We start from the raw sequence: 23,145 nt of genomic DNA on the forward strand, positions 1-23,145 counted from the left end.
CATATGAAAAAAGATCACGGATTTAACAACTTTTTTAGGTGTTTCATTTTTTTGATCATTTTAATCAAGAAACTATTCTTCTTTAATTTGTTGTATTTTTGAAGTTGTTTTGTGAATAACAAGGCAAACATAGGCAAACTCTTGCTAATGAGTAAAGTTTGATTAGTATATATTTCATTTTCTTGGTTGGGAATATCACAAGCATTCACCCTTTTTATATTTTCATTTTCTATTATTAAACCCCACACATGTGCGGGGAGGAAAGCTTCGTGGAGTTTGTTTCTATGCTGTTTCAATAATTCACCAGCCGTCGCTTATTATCTATTTGTCGTTCTTCCCGGGTTAGAATCCATTTTTTTATGTAAAAAATGTATATATCATTTTAAGATACTATTTAAAAATTTAAAAGTGGCCCTGAAAAGGATCGTTTTCAATTTAATAATTTTGGTATAGTCTTTAAGTTTATACCAACATCTAATTACCAACCGGAAACCGTTTTAGTGTATGTTTTAAATTCACCCAGGATGATCAACTAATTTCTTTTTTATTTCTCTGGTTAACAAATCCTTGGCAAGCCTAACTCATATTGTAACACCATAGAATGGAGTCTTTTACTGGGATTGTTTACATTCTTCATCCTGGTTTGCCTGCCTACACAGCGACATTAACTTTACTGTCAATAAAATATTAATTTGTCATTTACCATCATGTTTCAATAAACCTGGGGCGGCCCCTGTGGTTGTTTTACACGGGGACTACTGTGCTACATATCAGCACCTTATTAATACACACATAATCGTGAATCATTGTGGTAAAAACCCGTATAAAACCCTGTTCATGCAGCACTCAGCACTTTGATATTTACATTTACTACATACGTATGGCACCTCAAACCGTACATTAACTATATTGGCAGTTACAGTGTGTATATATACCACGTGATAAATTACGTCATAAATGCTACGTCGAAAGGCAACATTTTGCATCGAATGATGACTTAAAACAAAGATAACTTTTCATTTTCTTTACCATTTAAGTCAAACAAATTTAAGTCTATGCCGCTTAAAGAGCCCTGCCTTCTTTGTATTACTGGAGTTAGATTATGTGATTAGTTTCGTCAAACACTTCGACAAACCTCTTTCGCAAATAATGATTTGACAGGGCTAAATCAGACGGCGGTTTTGTAAATAGGTTTGTCGAAGTGTTTTAATAAACTAAACTTTCAATCAAACTCAAGTAAAAGACTCGGGCTATGTAAGCGGCGTAGGCCGCGCTAAGTTGCATTGAAAATTGTGAATAAATAGTGAAGTTATCTTTGTTTAAAAGCTCCGTATGAGGCTTAATTATACACACGTGGTTTACACACACTGGGTTAGTGAGAACTGCATTATAAGGATTTAGCTATGCCATTATGGATATAAAAGAAACAAGGGCAGACATTGGCAATTGGTTTTTATTTTTACAAATTGAGAAGAAAGCAACAATGAATCAAACGGATGTTCATGCTTGTGCAAACACGCACAACTGTTTTGTGCAAGCTTTTATTGCTCAAGTCAGTTTTCACTTCACTATCCTACAATGAATTATTTTACGTTTGTTTATGATACGCTTAGTATGGTGGCATATAACTACCGTAAGATAACCTGATAGCGTTCGCGAATTGAATTCGCAAACCATAACTAGTTTACCTGTGAATGTTGTACGGCTTAAAAGGAAACAGGTGGCAGTTCAGGGCACTTTCAAGCCAGTATTTAGTCTTATGATATTTATCTTACCGAAAAGTTTCGCGAATATTAACTTAATAGCTAGATAGTTATCTCGAAAATTAAGTGGTTAACACGAAACAATCCGCGAACGTTTACAGGTTATCTTACGGCAGTTATATGCCACCATAGCTTAGAACAGACCATATAATATATATAATAAATATTTAAAAACTGCTTTTGAAAGGAACATGCAAAACGGTTCTTTTCGGTAAAATATTAAGCAAAAATAGCACATTTCAATGAATAAGTCAACCTTCTTGTAAAAGGTAAGTCTTTAGAAACAGTCATTCAACTTAAGATATGTTTTTTGGAAATGATTTCCTTCGGCGAATTTTCATCCAGTCAGTCCTATGGCGACCCCAATGGGATTTCCCGGATTAACTGCGCCTTGTCGGGCATCCCATTCTTTATTGATGTCATAACCTTTGTTACATTCGATTTTTTTACAGCTACACGAGATAGGGACGTCAAAGTCTACTTTGTGACACCCTGGACTCACATTTGGACAGAACACCCAGACCTTGATTTTCACCGTCACATCCGGCAGACAGTAGCGGTTATATCGATCGGGAAGATTACATTGACCACTGAAAATAAATGCGGAAAATCAAAACACATACTACTTGTATTCAAACAGTTGCTAAACAGTCGAATCCCGTTGGTTCGAACTCCCCGTTGGCTCGAACTGGATGTTAAGAACCGATTTGTTTATACTGAAGGTAACGATTCCCGCTTGGCTCGAAATCTCCGAGGCTCGAGATATTTTCGCGGGTCCCTGTGAGTTCGAGCCAACGGGGTTCGACTGTTTGCGATAATATAATTATACGATAAATAATATTATACCAACGGGAAAGGGTAGCTATGAATGGAAAGAAAACTGTATACCGAGTTTAATTTGAAATAAATGAGCATAAAACAAAGTATTTCATATTGTTATCAGTATTGTTTGTCATTTATCAAATCATATTTAAGTATTTATTGTAGCTAATTAAAATAAGCTACTTAAACCTGTTAAGCTTGAAAAGTTTCGAGAAATTGGGGCCATGAACACGCATTCATATCTCAACTTCAGTTCCGTGACCAGGGTTGTCTTCGACCCTGGCAATCTTGATTATTACATGAACTCAGTACGAACCCCTCGGACATTTTCCATCGAAAACAACCGCGGACAAATGCCGTTAAAGTGGAAATAGTACGTAGAATGATAATAAATGATGAATAATAGTAAAAGGTCATTGTAGAGTTTAAACGTGTTTTCTGTATTACTTAGTTACAACTCGAGGGGTGAAAGCGAAAAGGTTCTATCTGCTTCTTTATTTAATGTCACTTAGAACCTTTTCGCTTTCACCCCTCGAACTGATTGCCGATTAAAATGTTCAGTGTATTGTTCTATTATCAATTTAGATTCCCGAGAGTAAAGTCATAAAATTTAACTGCTTAATTAAAATTACTACACGATCTACTTACAGCGTAGTTAAATGTAACATTTCAATTTTCCTACCGTCCATATACTTTAGACTTTATTTTCGATGGAAAATGGCCGAGGAGAACTGAATCACAGTAACCTACACGTTTCGGGGTTACCGCATGGACTATATAAGTGAAGTAGTACCTACCCGCATTTGCGGTAGTATATATCAGGTCCAATCACAATGCACGCCATATGTGCTGGTATAAGTTGTGTATTCATGTAGTTCTTCTGATCTTGCACCATTACTGTTGTAAAAATCCTCTTCAACTTCAGACTCTGCATTTTTTGTTCACAAATGCCTGTACATTTGAATTTGGAGCTGGAATGAATTGATATCAATAAGTAAAATGAAATATAATATAAAATCTTTGGCAGTAATTTAAAACGTTGGCAGATGATTCAAAAACGTTGGCAAATATTATTAAACGCCGGCAGATCAAACGTTGGCAGTAATTTAAAACATTGGCTATACTATAAAACGTTGGAAGATCCAATCTTCGTTGATGGTATAAAACGTTGGCTGCAATCGAAACGACGAATGGTTCAATATTCAGAAACAATTAAGATAAAGCATTGCTTTATATCTTCCACTTTGTTTTCAAACTATGTAAGCGTCCAGTTTTGTAGGCTAACTTAAATGTTTCTATGTGTTCTTTTTTAAGTTGGAAACGAATATTAAAGCTGCAGATTTACCATTTTTACTCTTTTTTATTTTTGTCTTGGAAAGAGCAAATATTTGCGTAAATATCTGCAAACCAATGATATAAGATTGCTGACAAAAAATCAGATCGTAGATTTTCATATTTCTGTTCGAAAATTAATGTTTTATGGTCTAAACCATTGTCTAAACCGTTACTTACGGTTTAAGAAAAATGCATAAAACATCAATTTTTGAACTTAAATATAAAAATCTGCGATATATGTTTTGTCAGCAGTCATATTTAACTGCTTTCCATGGAGTTTCGCAAAACTTGGCTCGTTCCAAGACAAAAAATAAAAAAAAGTTTTCAAAACGTTCAATCTGTGAGAGTGCAACTTTAAGACACGAAAATCTAAATTGACACGAAAATCTAAATCAATTTACGTTCAGATTTTCCATATAAATAAAACAAAACACCTTTACATTTCAGTGTATTGTAATGGTTTATATATCGTAGGCATATTAACAGACGATTACGGACGATGGATTTCCTTCTTAATCTTATTTTTAGCATTTTCCGTTTCAAGTACTGTTTAGAGATCTTAAAATTAACTCATCACTCTAATTAAAGCAGTGTTACAATACATATATGATAAAACATTTTTTCAGACTCGGAGTTTAATAATAAATTGTGATACATTCGTTGTGAATTATCATATAAACATTCATTTTGAAAGTTCTCAAAAAGCTTAAAAATTGCATACTTTTTTCATTTTTGTGCCTTTTAAAAGCAACCAAATTGATATGGAGGCCACTAGACATCAACCATTTACAATTTTGTATGTGGAAACCAATTGAAACACACGTGCGATGAACTCACTTTATTGCCGGTCCCGGTATAAGTGTATTGAAGTATTCCGACATGACCTTCATCTCCAATGTAACGTTTGCTTTTACGTGCGCTTTTGCAGTCATCATTAGGAACTCCCTACAAAAAACAGGCAACATGAAATATGACGCAAAAAGGCATCATGAAATATGACCCAATAGGCGACAAGAAATATATGACTAACATATGTATCATGAAATATGACACAATAGGCGACAAGAAATATATGACTAACATATGCATCATGAAATATGACACAATAGGCGATAAGAAAAATGACTAACATATGCATCATGAAATATGACCCAATAGGCGACAGGAAACATGACTTACATATGCATCATGAAATATGACCCAATAGGCGACAGGAAACATGACTTACATATGCATCATGAAATATGACCCAATAGGCGACAGGAAACATGACTTACATATGCATCATGAAATATGACCCAATAGGCGACAGGAAACATGACTTACATATGCATCATGAAATATGACCCAATAGGCGACAGGAAAAATGACTTACATATGCATCATGAAATATGACCCAATAGGCGACAGGAAAAATGACTAACATATGCATCATGAAATATGACACCATAGGCGACAAGTAAGATGACTAACATATGCATACAAGATACATGACTAACATATGCATCATGAAATATGACCCAATAGGCGACAAGTAGGCGAAATGAATCATGACTTACATACGCGACAACAAATATTGCACAAATAGGCGACACATAGGCGAACTAAATCATGACTCGCATGGGCGACATAAATCTTGGCACAAATGGGCGAACACAAACATGGCACAAATAGGCGACATGAATCATGGCGCAAATGGGCGAACACAAACATGGCACAAACAGGCGACATGGATCATTACTCGCATAGGTGACAATAAACATGAAAAAGTCAACATTGAACATGACATAAATTAAGACACACTCTAGAGCTATCATTGAATGGGATTAATATCCCAGAGCGTTGCCTCATAAGAAATGGCAGTGATTTCTTAACAAGTCATGAATAACAATAACAATGCTGTAGACAGAGTTATAGTTCTTGTATACTGCATTTTCCTTTATTGTGCTTTACCATTGTATAAAGTTTAATCAAACTTTATCCAGTATTTTTCAAGTTATGCTATACACAATATCAAAAGGATCTAAAAATGGCTGAAATAGAGTTATGGTTCTTGTTCACTGCACTTCTTCTCTTTGAGCTGTAGCATTGTTTAAAGTTTCAATGAATATAATCGAGTAGTTGTTTTCCGGACAAAAGTTTGACAAACTTTTATCCAGTAGTTTTCAGTTATGCTCCGGACAAGATAAAAAAAAACGGCAAAAACTCTGCAATTGGCTAAAATAGTTATTTTTCTTGTTCACTGCACTTTCTTCTCTGTGTGCTTGACCATTATGTAAAGTTTCAATAAATTTCCATCCAGTAGTTATTGTCCGGACAAAGGTTTGACAACAACGAAACACAAACAAAGAGCAATAACTCTGTTATTTGCAAAAAAATAGGTTATGGTCATAGTACACTGTACCTCCTCTCATTTCGCTTTACCATTTACCAAAATGAGTATTTTTAATAACGGGGCCTGACATTTACGGTCACATTCTGTTTATTCAAATATTTAACATATAATGGATTCCATGTTCACATTACACACAGCATGAGTTCATATTACGCACAGCATGAGTTCATATAACGCACAACATGAGTTCATATTACGCACAACATGAGATCTCATTACACACAACATGAGTTCATCTTACCCACAACATGAGTACACATAACACACAACATGAGTTCATATTGCGCACAACATGAGTTCATATTACACACAGCATGAGTTCACATTACACACAACATGAGTTCACATTACACACAGCATGAGTTCACATTACACACAACATGAGTTCACATTACACACAGCATGAATTCATATTACGCACAACATGAGTTCATATCACGCACAACATAAGTTCATATTACGCATAACATGAGTTCATATTACGCACAACATGAGATATCATTACACACAACATGAGATCATCTTACCCACAACATGAGTTCATATTGCGCACAACATGAGTTCATATTACACACAACATGAGATCTCATTACACACAACATGAGTTCGTCTTACCAACAACATAAGTTTATCTTACCAACAACATGAGTTCACCTTACCAACAACATGAGTTCATCTTACCAACAACATGAGTTTCACCTTACCAACAACATGAGTTAACCTTACCAACAACATGAGTTCACCTTACCAACAACATGAGTTCACCTTACCAACAACATGAGTTCACCTTACCAACAACATGAGTTCACCTTACCAACAACATGAGTTCACATTGCGCACAATATGAGTTCATATTACGCACAACATGTGTTCATATTACACACAACATGAGATCCCATTACACACAACATGAGTTCATCTTACCCACAACATGAGTTCACATTACACACAACATGAGTTCACATTACACACAACATTAGGTCATATTACGCACAACATGAGTTCATTTTACACACAACATAATATCTCATTACCCACAACATGATATCACATTACACACAACATGAGTTCACATTACGCACAACCTGAGTTCATATTACGCACATCATGAGTTCATCCTACCCACAGCATGAGTTCACATTGCACACAACATGAGTTCACATGACGCTAACACGAGTTCACATTGCACACAACATGAGTTCATATTGCACACAACATGAGTTTATATTGCACACAACATGAGTTTATATTACGCACAACATGAGTTCATATTACACACAACATGAGTTCACATTGCACACAACATGAGTTCACATTGCATACAACATGAGTTCATATTACGCACAACATGAGTTCATATTACACATAACATGAGTTCACATTGTAAATAACACGAGTTCATATTACGCTTACATGAGTTCATCTTACCCACAACATGAGTTCACATTGCACACAACATGAGTTCACCTTGCCACCAACATGAGTTCACCTTACCAACAACATGAGTTCACCTTACAACAACATGAGTTAACCTTACCAACAACATGAGTTCACCTTACCATAACATGAGTTCACATTGCCAACAACATGAGTTAACCTTACCAACAACATGAGTTTCACCCTACCAAAAACATGAGTTCACCTTACCAACAACATGAGTTCACCTTACCAACAACATGAGTACATCTTACCAACAACATGAGTTTTACCTTACCAACAACATGAGTTCACCTTACGCACAACATGAGTGCACCTTACACACAACAAGAGTTCACATTACACACAACATGAGTGCACCTTACACACAACATGAGTTCACATTACACACAACAAGAGTTCACATTACACACAACATGAGTGCACCTTACACACACCATGAGTTCACATTACACACAGCATGAGTGCATCTTACACACAACATGAGTTCACATTACACACAACAAGAGTTCACATTGCACACAACATGAGTGCACCTTACACATAACATGAGTTTACATTACACACAACATGAGTGCACCTTACGCACAACAAGAGTTCACATTACACACAACATGAGTGCACCTTACGCACAACATGAGTTCACATTACACACAACATGAGTGCACCTTACACACAACATGAGTTCACATTACACACAACATGAGTTCATCTTACACACAGCATGAGTGCACCTTACACACAACATGAGTTCATATTACACAAGAAATCTTTCGGTATCAGACCTTATGAAACGTAAAAAAATATCCTTAAAATGTAACAACTTACTGGTCATAGGTAAGATCATCACAGGCTGGGATATCTGGGTTTGTTATGCATAGGTCATCACTGCACACATTTTCTTGGTTTTTCCAGTAGAACGGTGAAAGTTCGTACCTAAAGTCACAGGCAAGCACCACAGTGACCGCTCCGAGCACGAGGACAGCGTGCTGAATCTGAAATATTCATATGCTAAGTTTTGAAATAATAATTGCAGAGCAATCTGGCTTAACCAGTACTTATTTTGCTGTTTAAAGCTGCACTCTCACAGATTGAACGTTTTGACAACTTTTTTTATTTTTTTTGTCTTGGAACGATCAACTTTTTGCGAATTTCCATGGAAACCAGTTATATAAGACTGCTGACAAAACATTTGATCGCAGATGTTATATTGAAGTTCAAAAATTGATGTTTTATGCATTTTTCCTAAACCGTCAGTAACGGTTTACGCCATAAAACATTAATTGTTGAACGGAAATATGAAAATCTACGATCGAAGTTTTTGTCAGCAAATTTATATCATTGGTTTGCAGATATTTACGCTAAAAATTGCCCTTTCCAAGACAAAATATAATAAAGTCGTAAAAATGGTAAATCTGTGAGAGTGCAGATTTAAGTTAAAAACTTATAATAGCAAGTAAACACATAATTTTGAAAGTCGTTATTAGTTAGTATAAGATAAGATAGCAAGAATAAATAAATCCCACTAGGAATTAAAATATACACTTACAGAATTGAAAAGTAGGCATAAATGTTTTTTTGAAAGCTGCACTCTCACAGATTTACAATTTTTACAACTTTTTTTATTTTATGTTTTGTCTTGGAAAAAACAAATTTTTGCGTAAATATCTGCAAACCAATAATTAAAGATTGCTGGCAAAAGATCAGATCGCGGATTTTCATAAATCCGTTTGAAAATTGAGGTTTTATGGCTTAAACCGTTACTAGCGGTTTGAGAAAATGCATAAAACATCAATGTTTGAACTTTGAATATAAAATTCTGCAATCTAATTATTTGTCAGCAGTCATATATAACTGGTTTCCATGGATTTTCGCAAAAATTTGCTCGTTCCGAGACAAAAAATGAAAAAGTTGTCAAAACGTCCAATCCGTGAGAGTGCAGCTTTAAGTCTCTCTTCTGACGCAAGTTATTATGATACCTAGTTCTTTGGCATGCCAACGGGTTCTTATGCCGAGCAGACAATCTTATCAGTATGATTACTGACATTGCGAAAACTTATTTATTAAAATTCATTAAATTTCAAAACTGAAATGACAAATTATAATCAAAATCAACACATGCACATGTATAACAAACATCAATATTGGGTGATAAACCTGTAACTTCTTATTAGATAATGAAATTATGGAAAATATGAACAACTGTTAACAAGATTGTAACCGTGTATTTGACAGCAGAAAGCGCAAAAATATTGAATGATTGGTGAATGCTTAAAGTTTTAATGTTATCTACTATAGTCTCCTAAGGTAAAAATACCGTGTTTTAGGCACATTTCTTTCAAATTAAATTCGGCATCCTTCATAAAAATCATTGTTTTCGACATTTATTCATCCTTTAAGAAATATAAAAACAATTGTATTAATTGTTGCAAATCTCATTTGGGAGTAAGAGGGCATCTTTAACAATGAGTACACATACTAAAATGATCATTCAAAAATGACGCTAGACTAGAAAAACTCGCCGTTACTCGAAACTCCGGATAACTCGAGTCTTTCGGTTGGTCCGGGGTTTCCTCGAGTAATCGCCTGTGTACTGTCACGCTATCATTTGATTGAAGGTATTGGCATGTTTTGTCCCTGAAGCTTCAATTATTTCATTATTTAGTGAAACAACTATTCCGTAAGACCAATCGGATTGCACCACGGGTAAATTATTTTACCAATGTCAGCTATAACCTATTGGTATATATTAATTATTTGCCATTTTTGATCAAATTCAAAGTCCAACTAATATAACAGTATAACAGGGTAATGTAAATTACACGGTCGTATACAAGATTCCACGTTAGAGGGGGCGTAAGTTAGGGGGCGTAACCTTTTGAATTGTGCCCCTCCCTCAGAACCAAAATTTATATGGATAAAAATGTTGATAGGGGGGTTTGAGGGTACTTCACCAAGAAAATTTTAACATTCAGAAATGGTGCATTTTTGGCGTATTTTATTTCCTTTTTTCTTCTTTATAGAAAGAGAAAGTAAACATGGACGACTTTTGTGATTCCCCTCCCCTGATTTTTTTCTGCAATTTCGGTATCAAAAAAGTAAATTAATTATAATATATGTGTGTGTTTTTTTCAGATGCATTCCCGCGAAAAAAAAAATGATGGCAAAACAGAAGCGAGTTCCTTTATGACCGTAAATTTCCAGGCCTGGGTTCGTTTTTGGCGTAAACTGTTTAAATAGAAATATCGTATTAATTATATCGCATATATTCTACCCGTTAGCTAAAAACGGGTGTATCTGAGCACCCTTCAGCATGAACCGGGGCCAATGGTGCTCGCCGAATGGGTACTAACCGATGGCGATGGTAAATATAATACCCCTCCCCCCATTCTATAAGATCAGTGGACATGAACAGTATGCATACTTGGTCAAATTGAAGATGAAATGTTTCTCGCGTGTTCATGTGTGCTATCTTTAATACTAATACCAATAAGACAGCTTGAACATTAACTTCTTTTTTGTAATATTTTTCGGCTATCTTTTGGTCTTACCTGTATTATCTGCATTTTAAGGCATTTAAAATAAAATTTCTATTGCAAGTTTTTTTGCAAGGAGCCACGAAAATTTACGTCTTGAATATAATGGCTTGTACATCACATTTAGCGTAATAGCCACAAATTCAGAAGGATTTCACTCATTTAAAAGTATTTGCTATATATCTAACAATATTATAACATGGACATCGTGATCTTCGTGTGACAACTTGGTGTCTCATAATATAAAAACTGTAATGCTGTATAAACTGTATACATGACCGTTTGTTTCTTTGACATGTTTAAATTACTTTTGGCTGAAAATAAAGATAATATATGTCCGATGTCTATCCTTTGATAAGTTTGTAAATCCAATTAGTTTTATTGGTCAATAGTCATTATTGGATAAATATTAACCAATCAATAATAACCGGTTTTAAACAAATGGTTTCTGCGAGTCTTTATTTCACTGAAAAATGTGATAGTTTAAACATATTGATTTAAGAAAGATTGTGAAACAAGCTATACCAACATTATACCAATCACTCCCGTTGGCACTCTTTTACGCGAGCATGTGGTCTTATGCTGTGTGAGAAACCGGAGAACCCGGAGAAAACCCACTTGTCCGGCTTGGTGACTACAAACCAAACTCACATGCGCCCAAGCTGGTAATGGAACCCGTGTCGCCTTTGTGAGAAGCGAGTGCGCTAATTACTGCGCTAACCGGACACTCTAACCGAAAACTGTGTTAGTTTATTTATATGAGAAGACGAAGTATCATTTATTCAGGTTCAAATTTGTTAAATATTGATATGATTTGTATGAACCATATCTTAATTCTATAGTCCACTATGCAGAGTTAAACGTTTGTATATTATACTAAATATTCTCAGCTCTTAGTGACTTATATGGGTGCAACTTTTTGTAAATTCATTGTAATTGTTTCAGTTTGAATTGCACATGTCACATGATAAACAAGTTACCTACTTACTGATTACTGACACGTGGTAAAACAGAGGCAAAGTCATATACACAAGAGTGTTAGTGTTTTACATGCAAACAGCCGCCCCCAACCCCACCCATTTAACAATAACTATCACATGATAAATGTCTTAAAGATGCACTATTACTCCCAAATAAGATTTTACACATTTAATACACTTGTTTTAGTATACCAAAAAGGATTAACAATGTCGAAAATAATGATGCTTTTGAAGGATACCGAGTTTAATTTAAAAGAAATGTGCAGAAAACACGGTATTGCTACCTTATGAGACCATAGTAGATCGCAGTAAATATTTTAGCATTCACCAATCATTAAATATGTTTGCGTTTCAGTTATAAAATACACGGTTATAATATTGTTAATAGTAATTAATATTTTCCATAAATGCATTATTTAGTAAGTAGTTGAGGTTGTATTACTCAAAATTTATGTTTGTTTTACATGTGCATGTATAGATTTTGAATAAGAGTGTCACTGATAAGATAGTGCTAAAATAAAATTAAATTCAAGTAAGTGAGCAAATCGTTACACCTTAACTAGCACAATAACAAACAAATAACTGATTTATGATATGATTTAATATACAAAATTTAATTGCAAAATCCTTAAGCTTTCTTTAACGTTCTAAAAGTGCATTCAAATTTCTTACTTTAATTTTGAAATAAGAATTGGACAATAAAACAGTCTTACCATTTTTCTGTACTGCGTTTGTCTAAGTATCCTCCACTTCCTTTAAATTAAATTTTATAAACATGAACTTTTTACTGCAGGAAACACAAGTTAAGGCAACAGCGAATTAAAATTGCCGTTACATAAACGCTTAAATTAATTTGTTTACGTAAATTGTGGCTAAATTTCAATGAACTCCACGTTGATGTCTCAATTAACGCGTTATGTTTTATGATAGAACGGTACGTGACGTCGGATATAATTAACGAGGCAAACTGTTTTGCATGAAACCTTTTACGCGAGGGGCGTTAAATAAATTTCGCGAACATGTTTTGTAGAATTTATTAACGTTACAAATGACTAATCGTGGTGAATAGTCGAAAAGTAGAAGGGTACGGTATCCTTTATGAATATTTAAAAGAAAAAAAACAACATGAACATGATTAAACGAATGGAACAACTTGTTGTTTTGTTTGAAGTTTCAAGAAAAGAAAAGTCCCTTAACTGTGTGTTGGTACCTACTCAATACAGGTTGTTTCTAATACAAACTACTCCACCTTCAGCTTTTTCAAGGTCTTAGGATATAAAGCTCATCTATAAAAGTGACCCCTCCTGCTGCATGTTAAAGGGCTTGGTTTCTTCAAGCTCATTAACATAAGATTGTGAAGCTACCTCTACTTCTGTTTATGGACATGGGACCTTCCAGCTTATGAATACAAGTTATTGATGTTTTCTATCTTTCTCTGCCTTTCCAAGGACCTTTAAGCACATCAATACAAGTTATTGATGCTTTCTATCTCTCTCTCTGCCTTTCCAAGGACCTTGAAGCACATCAATACAAGTGATTGATGTTTCCTCTCTCTCTGCCTTTCCAAGGACCTTGAAGCACATCAATACAAGTGATTGATGTTTCCTCTCTCTCTGCCTTTCCAAGGACCTTGAAGCACATCAATACAATTTATTGATGCTTTCTCTCTGTCTGCCTTTCCAAGGACCTTGAAGCACATCACTACAAGTGATTGATGTTTCCTCTCTCTCTGCCTTTCCAAGGACCTTGAAGCACATTAATACAAGTGATTGATGTTTCCTCTCTCTCTGCCTTTCCAAGGACCTTGAAGCACATTAATACAAGTGATTGATGTTTCCTCTCTCTCTGCCTTTCCAAGGACCTTGAAGCACATCAATACAAGTGATTGATGTATCCTCTCTCTCTGCCTTTGCAAGGACCTTGAAGCACATCAATACAAGTGATTGATGTTTCCTCTCTCTCTGCCTTTCCAAGGACCTTGAAGCACATCAATACAAGTGATTGATGTTTCCTCTCTCTCTGCCTTCCCAAGGACGTTGAAGCACATCAATACAAGTTAAGGATGTTTCCTCTCTCTCTGCCTTTCCAAGGACCTTGAAGCACATCAATACAAGTGATTGATGTTTCCTCTCTCTTTGCCTTTCCAAGGACCTTGAAGCACATCAATACAAGTGATTGATGTTTCCTCTCTCTCTGCCTTTCCAAGGACCTTGACGCACATCAATACAAGTGATTGATGTTTCTTCTCTCTCTGCCGTTCCAAGGACCTTGAAGCACATCAATACAAGTGATTGATGTTTCCTCTCTCTCTGCCTTTGCAAGGACCTTGAAGCACATCAATACAAGTGATTGATGTTTCCTCTATCTCTGCCTTTCCAAGGACCTTGAAGCACATCAATACAAGTTATTGATGTTTCTTCTCTCTCTCTCTCTGCCTTTACAAGGACCTTGAAGCACATTAATACAAGTGATTGATGTTTCCTCTCTCTCTGCCTTTGCAAGGACCTTGAAGCACATCAATACAAGTGATTGATGTTTCCTCTCTCTCTGCCTTTCCAAGGACCTTGAAGCACATTAATACAAGTGATTGATGTTTCCTCTCTCTCTGCCTTTCCAAGGACCTTGAAGCACATCAATACAAGTTAATGATGTTTCCTCTCTCTCTGCCTTTCCAAGGACCTTGAAGCACATCAATACAAGTTATTGATGTTTCCTTTCTCTCTCTCTGCCTTTCCAAGGACCTTGAAGCACATCAATACAAGTTATTGATGTTTCTTCTCTCTCTCTCTCTGCCTTTACAAGGACCTTGAAGCACATTAATACAAGTGATTGATGTTTCCTCTCTCTCTGCCTTTGCAAGGACCTTGAAGCACATCAATACAAGTGATTGATGTTTCCTCTCTCTCTGCCTTTCCAAGGACCTTGAAGCACATTAATACAAGTGATTGATGTTTCCTCTCTCTCTGCCTTTCCAAGGACCTTGAAGCACATCAATACAAGTTAATGATGTTTCCTCTCTCTCTGCCTTTCCAAGGACCTTGAAGCACATCAATACAAGTTATTGATGTTTCCTTTCTCTCTCTCTGCCTTTCCAAGGACCTTGAAGCACATCAATACAAGTGATTGATGTTTCCTCTCTCTCTGCCTTTCCAAGGACCTTGAAGCACATTAATACAAGTGATTGATGTTTCCTCTCTCTCTGCCTTTCACAGGACCTTGAAGCACATCAATACAAGTGATTGATGTTTCCACTCTCTCTGCCTTTCCAAGGACCTTGAAGCACATCAATACAAGTGATTGATGTTTCCTCTCTCTCTCTGCCTTTCCAAGGACCTTGAAGCACATCAATACAAGTTATTGATGTTTCCTCTCTCCCTGCCTTTCCAAGGACCTTGAAGCACATCAATACAAGTGATTGATGTTTCCTCTCTCTCTGACTTTGCAAGGACCTTGAAGCACATCAATACAAGTGATTGATGTTTCCTCTCTCTCTGCCTTTCCAAGGACCTTGAAGCATATCAATACAAGTGATTGATGTTTCCTCTCTCTCTGCCTTTCCAAGGACCTTGAAGCACATCAATACAAGTGATTGATGTTTCCTCTCTCTCTGCCTTTCCAAGGAACTTGAAGCACATCAATACAAGTGATTGATGTTTCCTCTCTCTCTGCCTTTCCAAGGACCTTGAAGCACATCAATACAAGTGATTGATGTTTCCTCTCTCTCTGCCTTTCCAAGGACCTTGAAGCACATTAATACAAGTGATTGATGTTTCCTCTCTCTCTGCCTTTCCAAGGACCTTGAAGCACATCAATACAAGTGATTGATGTTTCCTCTCTCTCTGCCTTTCCAAGGACCTTGAAGCACATCAATACAAGTGATTGATGTTTCTTCTCTCTCTGCCTTTCCAAGGACCTTGAAGCACATCAATACAAGTTAATAATGTTTCCTCTCTCTCTGCCTTTCCAAGGACTTTGAAGCACATCAATACAAGTGATTGATGTTTCCTCTCTCTCTGCCTTTCTTAGGACTTTGAAGCACATCAATACAAGTTATTGATGTTTCTTCCTTCTCTGCCTTTCCAAGGACCTTGAAGCACATCACTACCAGCTATGTAAGTTACCCATTTCTCTACCTTTCCAATGACGTGGGACGTACAAGCTCGTGAATAAAAGTTAATGAAGTTACCTCTCTCTGTCTATGCCCTTTCCAAGGATTAGGGACCTTTAAGCTCATCAGCTGAAGATAAGAACGCTACCTCCCCTTTTGCTTTTTCAAGGGCTTTGAAACTACAAGCTCAGTTATATAAGTTACATCTCTCTCTGCTTTTAAAGGGATTGGGACATTCAAGCTTAGTTATACAAGTTACCTCTCCCTCTGCCTTTTTCAAAGGGCTTGGGACCTTCAAGCTTAGTTATACAAGTTACCCTTCCCTCTGCTTTTTCAAAGGGCTTGTTATTTTCAAGCTTAATTATACAAGTGACCTCTTCCACTGGTTTTCAAAGAGCTTGCAACTTTCAAGCTTAGTTATACAAGTGACCTCTTCCTCTGCTATTTCAAGGTTTTAGAACTTTCAAGCTTATTTATACAAGCTACCTCACCCTTCGCCTTTTTCTAAGGGCTCGGGAACTTCAAGCTTACTTATACAAGTTACCTCTCCCTCTGCCTTTTCAAAGGGCTTTAAGCTTAGTTATACAAATAACCTCTCCCTCTGCCCTTTCAAAGGGCTTGGGACCTTTAAGCTTATTTATACAAGTTACCTCTCCCTCTGCCTTTCCAAAGGGTTTGGGACTTTTAAGCTTATATAATGCAAGTTACGTCTCTCTCTGCCTTTTCAAAGGGCTTGTGACCTTTAAGCTTAGTTATACATGTTACCTCTCCATCTGCCTTTTCAAAGGGCTTGGTACTTTTAAGCTTATATATACAAGTTACCTCTCCCTCTGCCTCTTCAAAGGCTAGGTACCTTTAAGCTTAGTTATACATAATACCTCTCCCTCTGCCTTTTCAAAGGACTTGGGACCTTCAAGCACAGTTATACATAATATCTCTCCCTCTGCCTTTTCAAAGGGCTCGGGACCTTCAAGCTTAGTTATACAACTTACCTCTTCCTCTGCCTGTTCAAAGGGCTTGGGACCTTTAAGTTCATCAAAAGAAAATAGTAAAGCTACCTATTTTTCTGCTTTTTCAAGGGCTTGAGACCATCAACCTTACGTGCAGCTGTGTAGTAAAGATGACCTGTCTGTCAAATGGAGTCTGCAAGCTCGGCAGCATTAAATGCGGTACAAGAAAGAAAATTAAATACATACAGAGAGTGTCAGGGTAAAATTGAATATTAGGAAGAGTCATTAAACATTAAAAAAACGTTATGATAAAGAGAACAGATAATTAACGTTATAGTACGTAAAGCCAAACTAAAAATCTAGGTCAAACTATCATACTGTAAATGATTTTAAATGCATGCTTTTTGTAAAACAAGAGGGTCAAGATGGCCCTTTATCGCTCACCTCAGTAAAACTTTGTGCTATGGACTTGTTGATAATTAAAGGGCAATAACAGAGATTTTGCTCCTCTGATTTATGAAATTGTTACCTCGAGAGTGTTAACAAGGTATTTCCATATTTGGGCTCTGTGACATAGTTTTTGACCCAGATTACCCATATTCGAACTTGAGCTAGAAATCATCAAAACAACCATTCTGACAAATTTCCAGGATATTTGGGCTGAAATTGTTACCTCGAGGGTGTTAACAAGGTATTTCCATATTTGGGCTCGGTGACCTAGTTTTGACCTCAGATGACCCATATTCGAACTCGAACTAGAAATCATTAAAATCATTAAAACAACCTTTCTGACAAATTTCCAGGATATTTGAGCTGAAAATGTTACCTCTAGAGTGTTAACAAGGTATTTCGATAATTGGGCTCTGAGACCTAGGTTTTGACCCCAGATGACCCATATTCGAACTTGAGCTAGAAATCATCAAAACAACCATTCTGACAAATTTCCAGGATATTTGGACCTCTAGAGTGTTAACAAGGTATTTCCATATTTGGGCTCGGTGACCTAGTTTTGACCTCAGATGATCCATATTCGAACTTGAGTTAGAAATAATCGAAACAACCTTTCTGACAAATTTCCAGGATATTTGGGCTCAAAATGTTACCTCAAGAGTGTTAACAAGGTATTTCCATATTTGGGCTCTGTGTCCTAGTTTTTGACCCCAGATGACCAATATTCAAACTTGAGCTAGAAATCATTGAAACAACCTTTCTGACAAATTTCCAGGATATTTGGGCTGAAAATGTTACCTCTAGAGTGTTAACAAAGTTTTGCCATATTTGGGCTCGGTGACCTAGTTTTTGACCCCAGATGACCCATATTCGAACTTGAGCTAGAAATCATTAAAACAACCTTTCCGACAAATTTCAAGGATATTTGGGCTGAAAATGTTACCTCTAGAGTGTTAACAAGGCTTTTCCATGTTTGGGCTCTGTGACCTAGTTTTTGACCCAGATGACCCATATTCGAACTCGTCCAAGTAGTTACTGGGACAAACATTCTGACTAAGTTTCGTGACAATTGAGGCAAAAATGTGACCCCTAGAGTGTTAGCAAACTAATTGTGGACGGACGACAGACGACGGACGACGGACAATCATCGAATCTAAAAGTTGAGCTAAAAAGCTATTGAAGTGTTTCTATTTGAGCCACTATAATGCCATTGCTTCATACTATTATTTCTACTGATGCTGCATATAGATAGTTCTGCTACCATAACTTTATTCACTTTCTTAGAAAAGGTTTAACACGGTGAACGTGATACTAGAATAGTTCCAATTGTGCTGGTGACATAGATCGACGGGGAACCAAGCAATAATGTTAATAAATTTGTTTTTGTTTTTACTTAGGTAAAGGTGAAAATAGTGTGAGGTTGTGATGTGCCCTGTATTGATATACGGGGAGTCTGCCTTTCACTCAACAGGTCCGGATTTCAATGCCCGGCTAGTGTTGTGTAGTTCCCTGGTGTGGTAAACGAGGAGTCTGCCTTTCACTCAACAGGACCGGGGTTCGATGTCCGGCTGGTGTTGTGTAGTGTCCTATAATGGTAAACGAGGAGTCTGCCTTTCACTCAACAGGACCGGGGTTCGATGTCCGGCTGGTGTTGTGTAGTGTCCTATAATGGTAAACGAGGAGTCTGCCTTTCACTCAACAGGTCCGGGGTTCGATGTCCGGCTGGTGTTGTGTAGTGTCCTATAATGGTAAACGAAGAGTCTGCCTTTCACTCAACAGGTCCGGGGTTCGATGTCCGGCTGGTGTTGTGTAGTGTCCTATAATGGTAAACGAGGAGTCTGCCTTTCACTCAACAGGTCCGGGGTTCGATGTCTGGCTGGCGTTGTGTAGTGTCCTATAGTGGTAAACGAGGAGTCGGCATATCATTCAAAAGGGCCGGCGCTCAATCTCCGGCTAGGGTTGTGTAGTGTCCTGAAGTGGTAAACGAGGAGCCTGCCTATCAATCAATAGGTCCGGCGCTCAATCTCCGGCTAGGGTTGTGTAGTGTCCAGAAGTGGTAAACGAGGTGTCCGCCTATCAATCAATAAGTCCGGCGCTCAATCTCCGGCTAGGGTTGTGTAGTGTCCTGAAGTGGTAAACGAGGTATCTGCCTATCAATCAATAGGTCCGGCGCTCAATCTCCGGCAAGGGTTTTGTGGTGTCCTGAAGTGGTAAACGAGGAGTCTGCCTATCATTCAATAGGTCCGCGGCTCAATCTCCGGCAAGGGTTGTGTAGTGTCCTGAAGTGGTAAACGAGGAGTCTGCCTTTCACTCAATAGGTCCGGGGTTCAATCTCCGGCTATCGTTGTGTAGTGTCCTATGGTGATAAAAGAGGAGTCTGCCTATCATTCAATAGGTCCGGGGTTCAATCTCCGGCTAGGGTTGTGTAGTGTCCTATGGTGGTAAAAGAGGAGTCTGCCTATCATCCAATAGGTCCGGGGTTCGATGTCCGGCTGGTGTTGTGTAGTGTCCTATAATGGTAAACGAGGAGTCTGCCTTTCACTCAACAGGTCCGGGGTTCGATGTCCGGCTGGCGTTGTGTAGTGTCCTATAGTGGTAAACGAGGAGTCGGCATATCATTCAAAAGGGCCGGGGTTCGATGTCCGGCTGGTGTTGTGTAGTGTCCTATAGTGGTAAACGAGAAGTCTGCATATCATTCAATAGGTCCGGCGTTTAATCACCGGCTAGGGTTGTGTAGTGTCCTGAAGTGGTAAACGAGGTGTCTGCCTATCAATCAATAGGTCCGGCGTTTAATCTCCGGCTAGCGTTGTGTAGTGTCCTATAGTGGTAAACGAGGTGTCTGCTTATCAATCAATAAGTCCGGCGCTCAATCTCCGGCTAGGGTTGTGTAGTGTCCTAAAGTGGTAAACGAGGTGTCTGCCTATCATTCAATAGGTCCGCGGCTCAATCTCCAGCTAGGGTTGTGTAGTGTCCTATAGTGGTAAAAGATGAGTCTGCCTATCATTCAATAGGTCCGCGGTTAAATCTCCGACTAGCGTTGTGTAGAGTCCTATAGAGGTAAAAACGGAGTAGGCCTATCATTCAAAAGGTCCGGCGTTCAATCTCTGGCAAGGGTTGTGTAGTGTACTATGGTGGTAAAAGAGGAGTCGGCCTATAATTCAAAAGGTCCGGCGTTTAATCTCCGGCAAGGGTTGTGTAGTGTCCTATAGTGGTAAAGGAGGAGTCGGCCTATAATTCAAAAGGTTCGGCGTATAATCTCCGGCTGGCGTTGTGTAGTGTCCTTAAGTGGTAAACGAGGAGTCTGCCTATCAATCAATAAGTCCGGCGCTCAATCTCCGGCTGGGGTTGTGTAGTGTCCTGAAGTGGTAAACGAGGAGTCTGCCTATCAATCAATAAGTCCGGCGCTCAATCTCCGGCTAGGGTTGTGTAGTGTCCTTAAGTGGTAAACGAGGAGTCTGCCTATCAATCAATAAGTCCGGCGCTCAATCTCCGGCAAGGGTTTTGTGGTGTCCTGAAGTGGTAAACGAGGAGTCTGCCTATCATTCAACAGGTCCGCGGCTCAATCTCCGGCAAGGGTTGTGTAGTGTCCTGAAGTGGTAAAAGAGGAGTCTGCCTTTCACTCAATAGGTCCGGGGTTCAATCTCCGGCTATTGTTGTGTAGTGTCCTATGGTGATAAAAGAGGAGTCTGCCTATCATTCAATAGGTCCGGGGCTCAATCTCCGGCTAGCGTTGTGTAGTGTCCTATGGTGGTAAAAGAGGAGTCTGCCTATCACCTAATAGGTCCGGGGTTCAATCTCCGGCTAGGGTTGTGTAGTGTCCTGTGGTTATATACAAGGAGTCTGCCTGTCGCTCAATAGGTCCGGGGTTCGATGTCCGGCTGGGGTTCATTTTTTGGAGGTTATAGTGGCAATACGGTATTCAAGCAATACGGATACTTGTGTCGTGTATGATCAATCAGAGTTAATCGTACCTATACATCGGCAGTGATAGTATGGTCAGACATTGTATGTCGAGGCAAAGATTGCCTATCGGAAATCATTGTAGTTATTGCAGCAAAACACGAAAATCCACAATCGGATGCCAGCAACGCTCAATCGTTTTTTAAAGCCGATCAACTTACAAAACTCAAGACTCAGTTATCAGTCTCACAACGAGCTAGATAATACAGCAACTTAAATCTGAAACATTACGAAGCATAGCGTAATAATTTCTTTAATAAACATAACATAAAGAGGCTCAAATAAAGTTACTTTTTATAAGGAGAACACACAAACAGTCAGATACGCTGTATCTATATGACTGCGTATACCTACGAACGGATACTGCGGACAATTTGATCACATAGACTGAAACTTACCGCACTCCAGGTTGAACTGCCGGAGTTCCTCCGTACCCAACCCATTTTCCAGGATGAACAGTCGGAGTTTCTCAAGGACCTATCGACACCCGTATTCATTGCAACAAGGCCATCGGAACCATCATCATCTAGGCTATACTCAATACAGACAAAAATCCTCACGCAGCCGGAAACCACATACTCTGACCTCTTATCGTCAGGCTCACTGCGCGTGGCGATGGCAAGGATCCCCGTCAGCTCCCATTTGTCGATTCTGATTAAGTCTGCCAACAGTCATCGAGGCTCCATCCCTACCCTGTTGCTGTGATGCCTAGCTACAATAATGAGCGATCAGGGATAGTTATCATTATTATTTTGACATTTATTATGTATACCTGTCATGAGTCTGCCATAGTAAAACAAAATCGTCAAAAGACTCGCTGACGGCCATTTAGGTTGACTACTGTGATGCCTACCATATCAAAACAGACATGTTATTATGAGTATTAACCGTTGTAAGATTAAACGTAACATGTTACATACAATATTGTTTTATTCCTGCATCAAGATTTGAACGTTATTTTATTAATTAATCATGCATTATGTATAACAGAATGGGATGCGATTTATCAAAACTTCTTGATCGTAAATGTGTATACCTCGAATGATATCGAAGAGTTCGTGAAACACAACTCTTGTATAAGTGTGAATTACTTTTTGAGTAGAACGTGATTTAGGTATGTTTAAAGTGAAAACACGCGTACAAATGTAAACAAAATATCAAACAAATTCAAGACTAACGGGTCTAAAAGATAAGTGCACGTACACGTACACATCTACACAAAGTGGTCGACAACCTCTCTACTGATGACAATCATTGCTTCAACATTTCAAACAAGATAAATAACAGACGTTACTTCCACCATATGTTATTAATATTTTTGTTATTGATATTATTGAACAATGAAACAATGGTAAATCAAGTTAAAACGTACCGCGGGTGTACCCCTAGCTGTCCTGTGATGAGACTTA

At 37.9% G+C, this 23,145-nt stretch overlaps 1 protein-coding gene and 1 long non-coding RNA gene across 2 annotated transcripts; both read right to left on the minus strand.

Annotated features, from left to right (window-relative positions):
• Nucleotides 1-1,435: 1,435 nt before the first annotated feature.
• On the minus strand, nt 1,436-11,067 carry LOC128237853 (uncharacterized). The gene is made up of 6 exons (XM_052953433.1): nt 11,027-11,067; nt 10,281-10,395; nt 8,581-8,747; nt 4,758-4,865; nt 3,383-3,556; nt 1,436-2,353 (listed from the first exon to the last, which is right to left on the minus strand). Exons 1-6 carry the CDS (start codon nt 11,065-11,067, stop codon nt 2,101-2,103), a joined length of 858 nt encoding a protein of 285 aa, XP_052809393.1. The 3' UTR covers nt 1,436-2,100.
• Nucleotides 6,847-8,574, minus strand: LOC128238492 (uncharacterized). Its single transcript, XR_008261711.1, has 2 exons — nt 7,805-8,574; nt 6,847-7,058 (listed from the first exon to the last, which is right to left on the minus strand). It is a non-coding gene; the product is annotated as an uncharacterized LOC128238492 (long non-coding RNA).
• Nucleotides 11,068-23,145: the final 12,078 nt, after the last annotated feature.

This window comes from Mya arenaria, chromosome 6, assembly GCF_026914265.1.
Source record: "Mya arenaria isolate MELC-2E11 chromosome 6, ASM2691426v1".
Lineage (NCBI taxonomy): Eukaryota > Metazoa > Mollusca > Bivalvia > Myida > Myidae > Mya > Mya arenaria.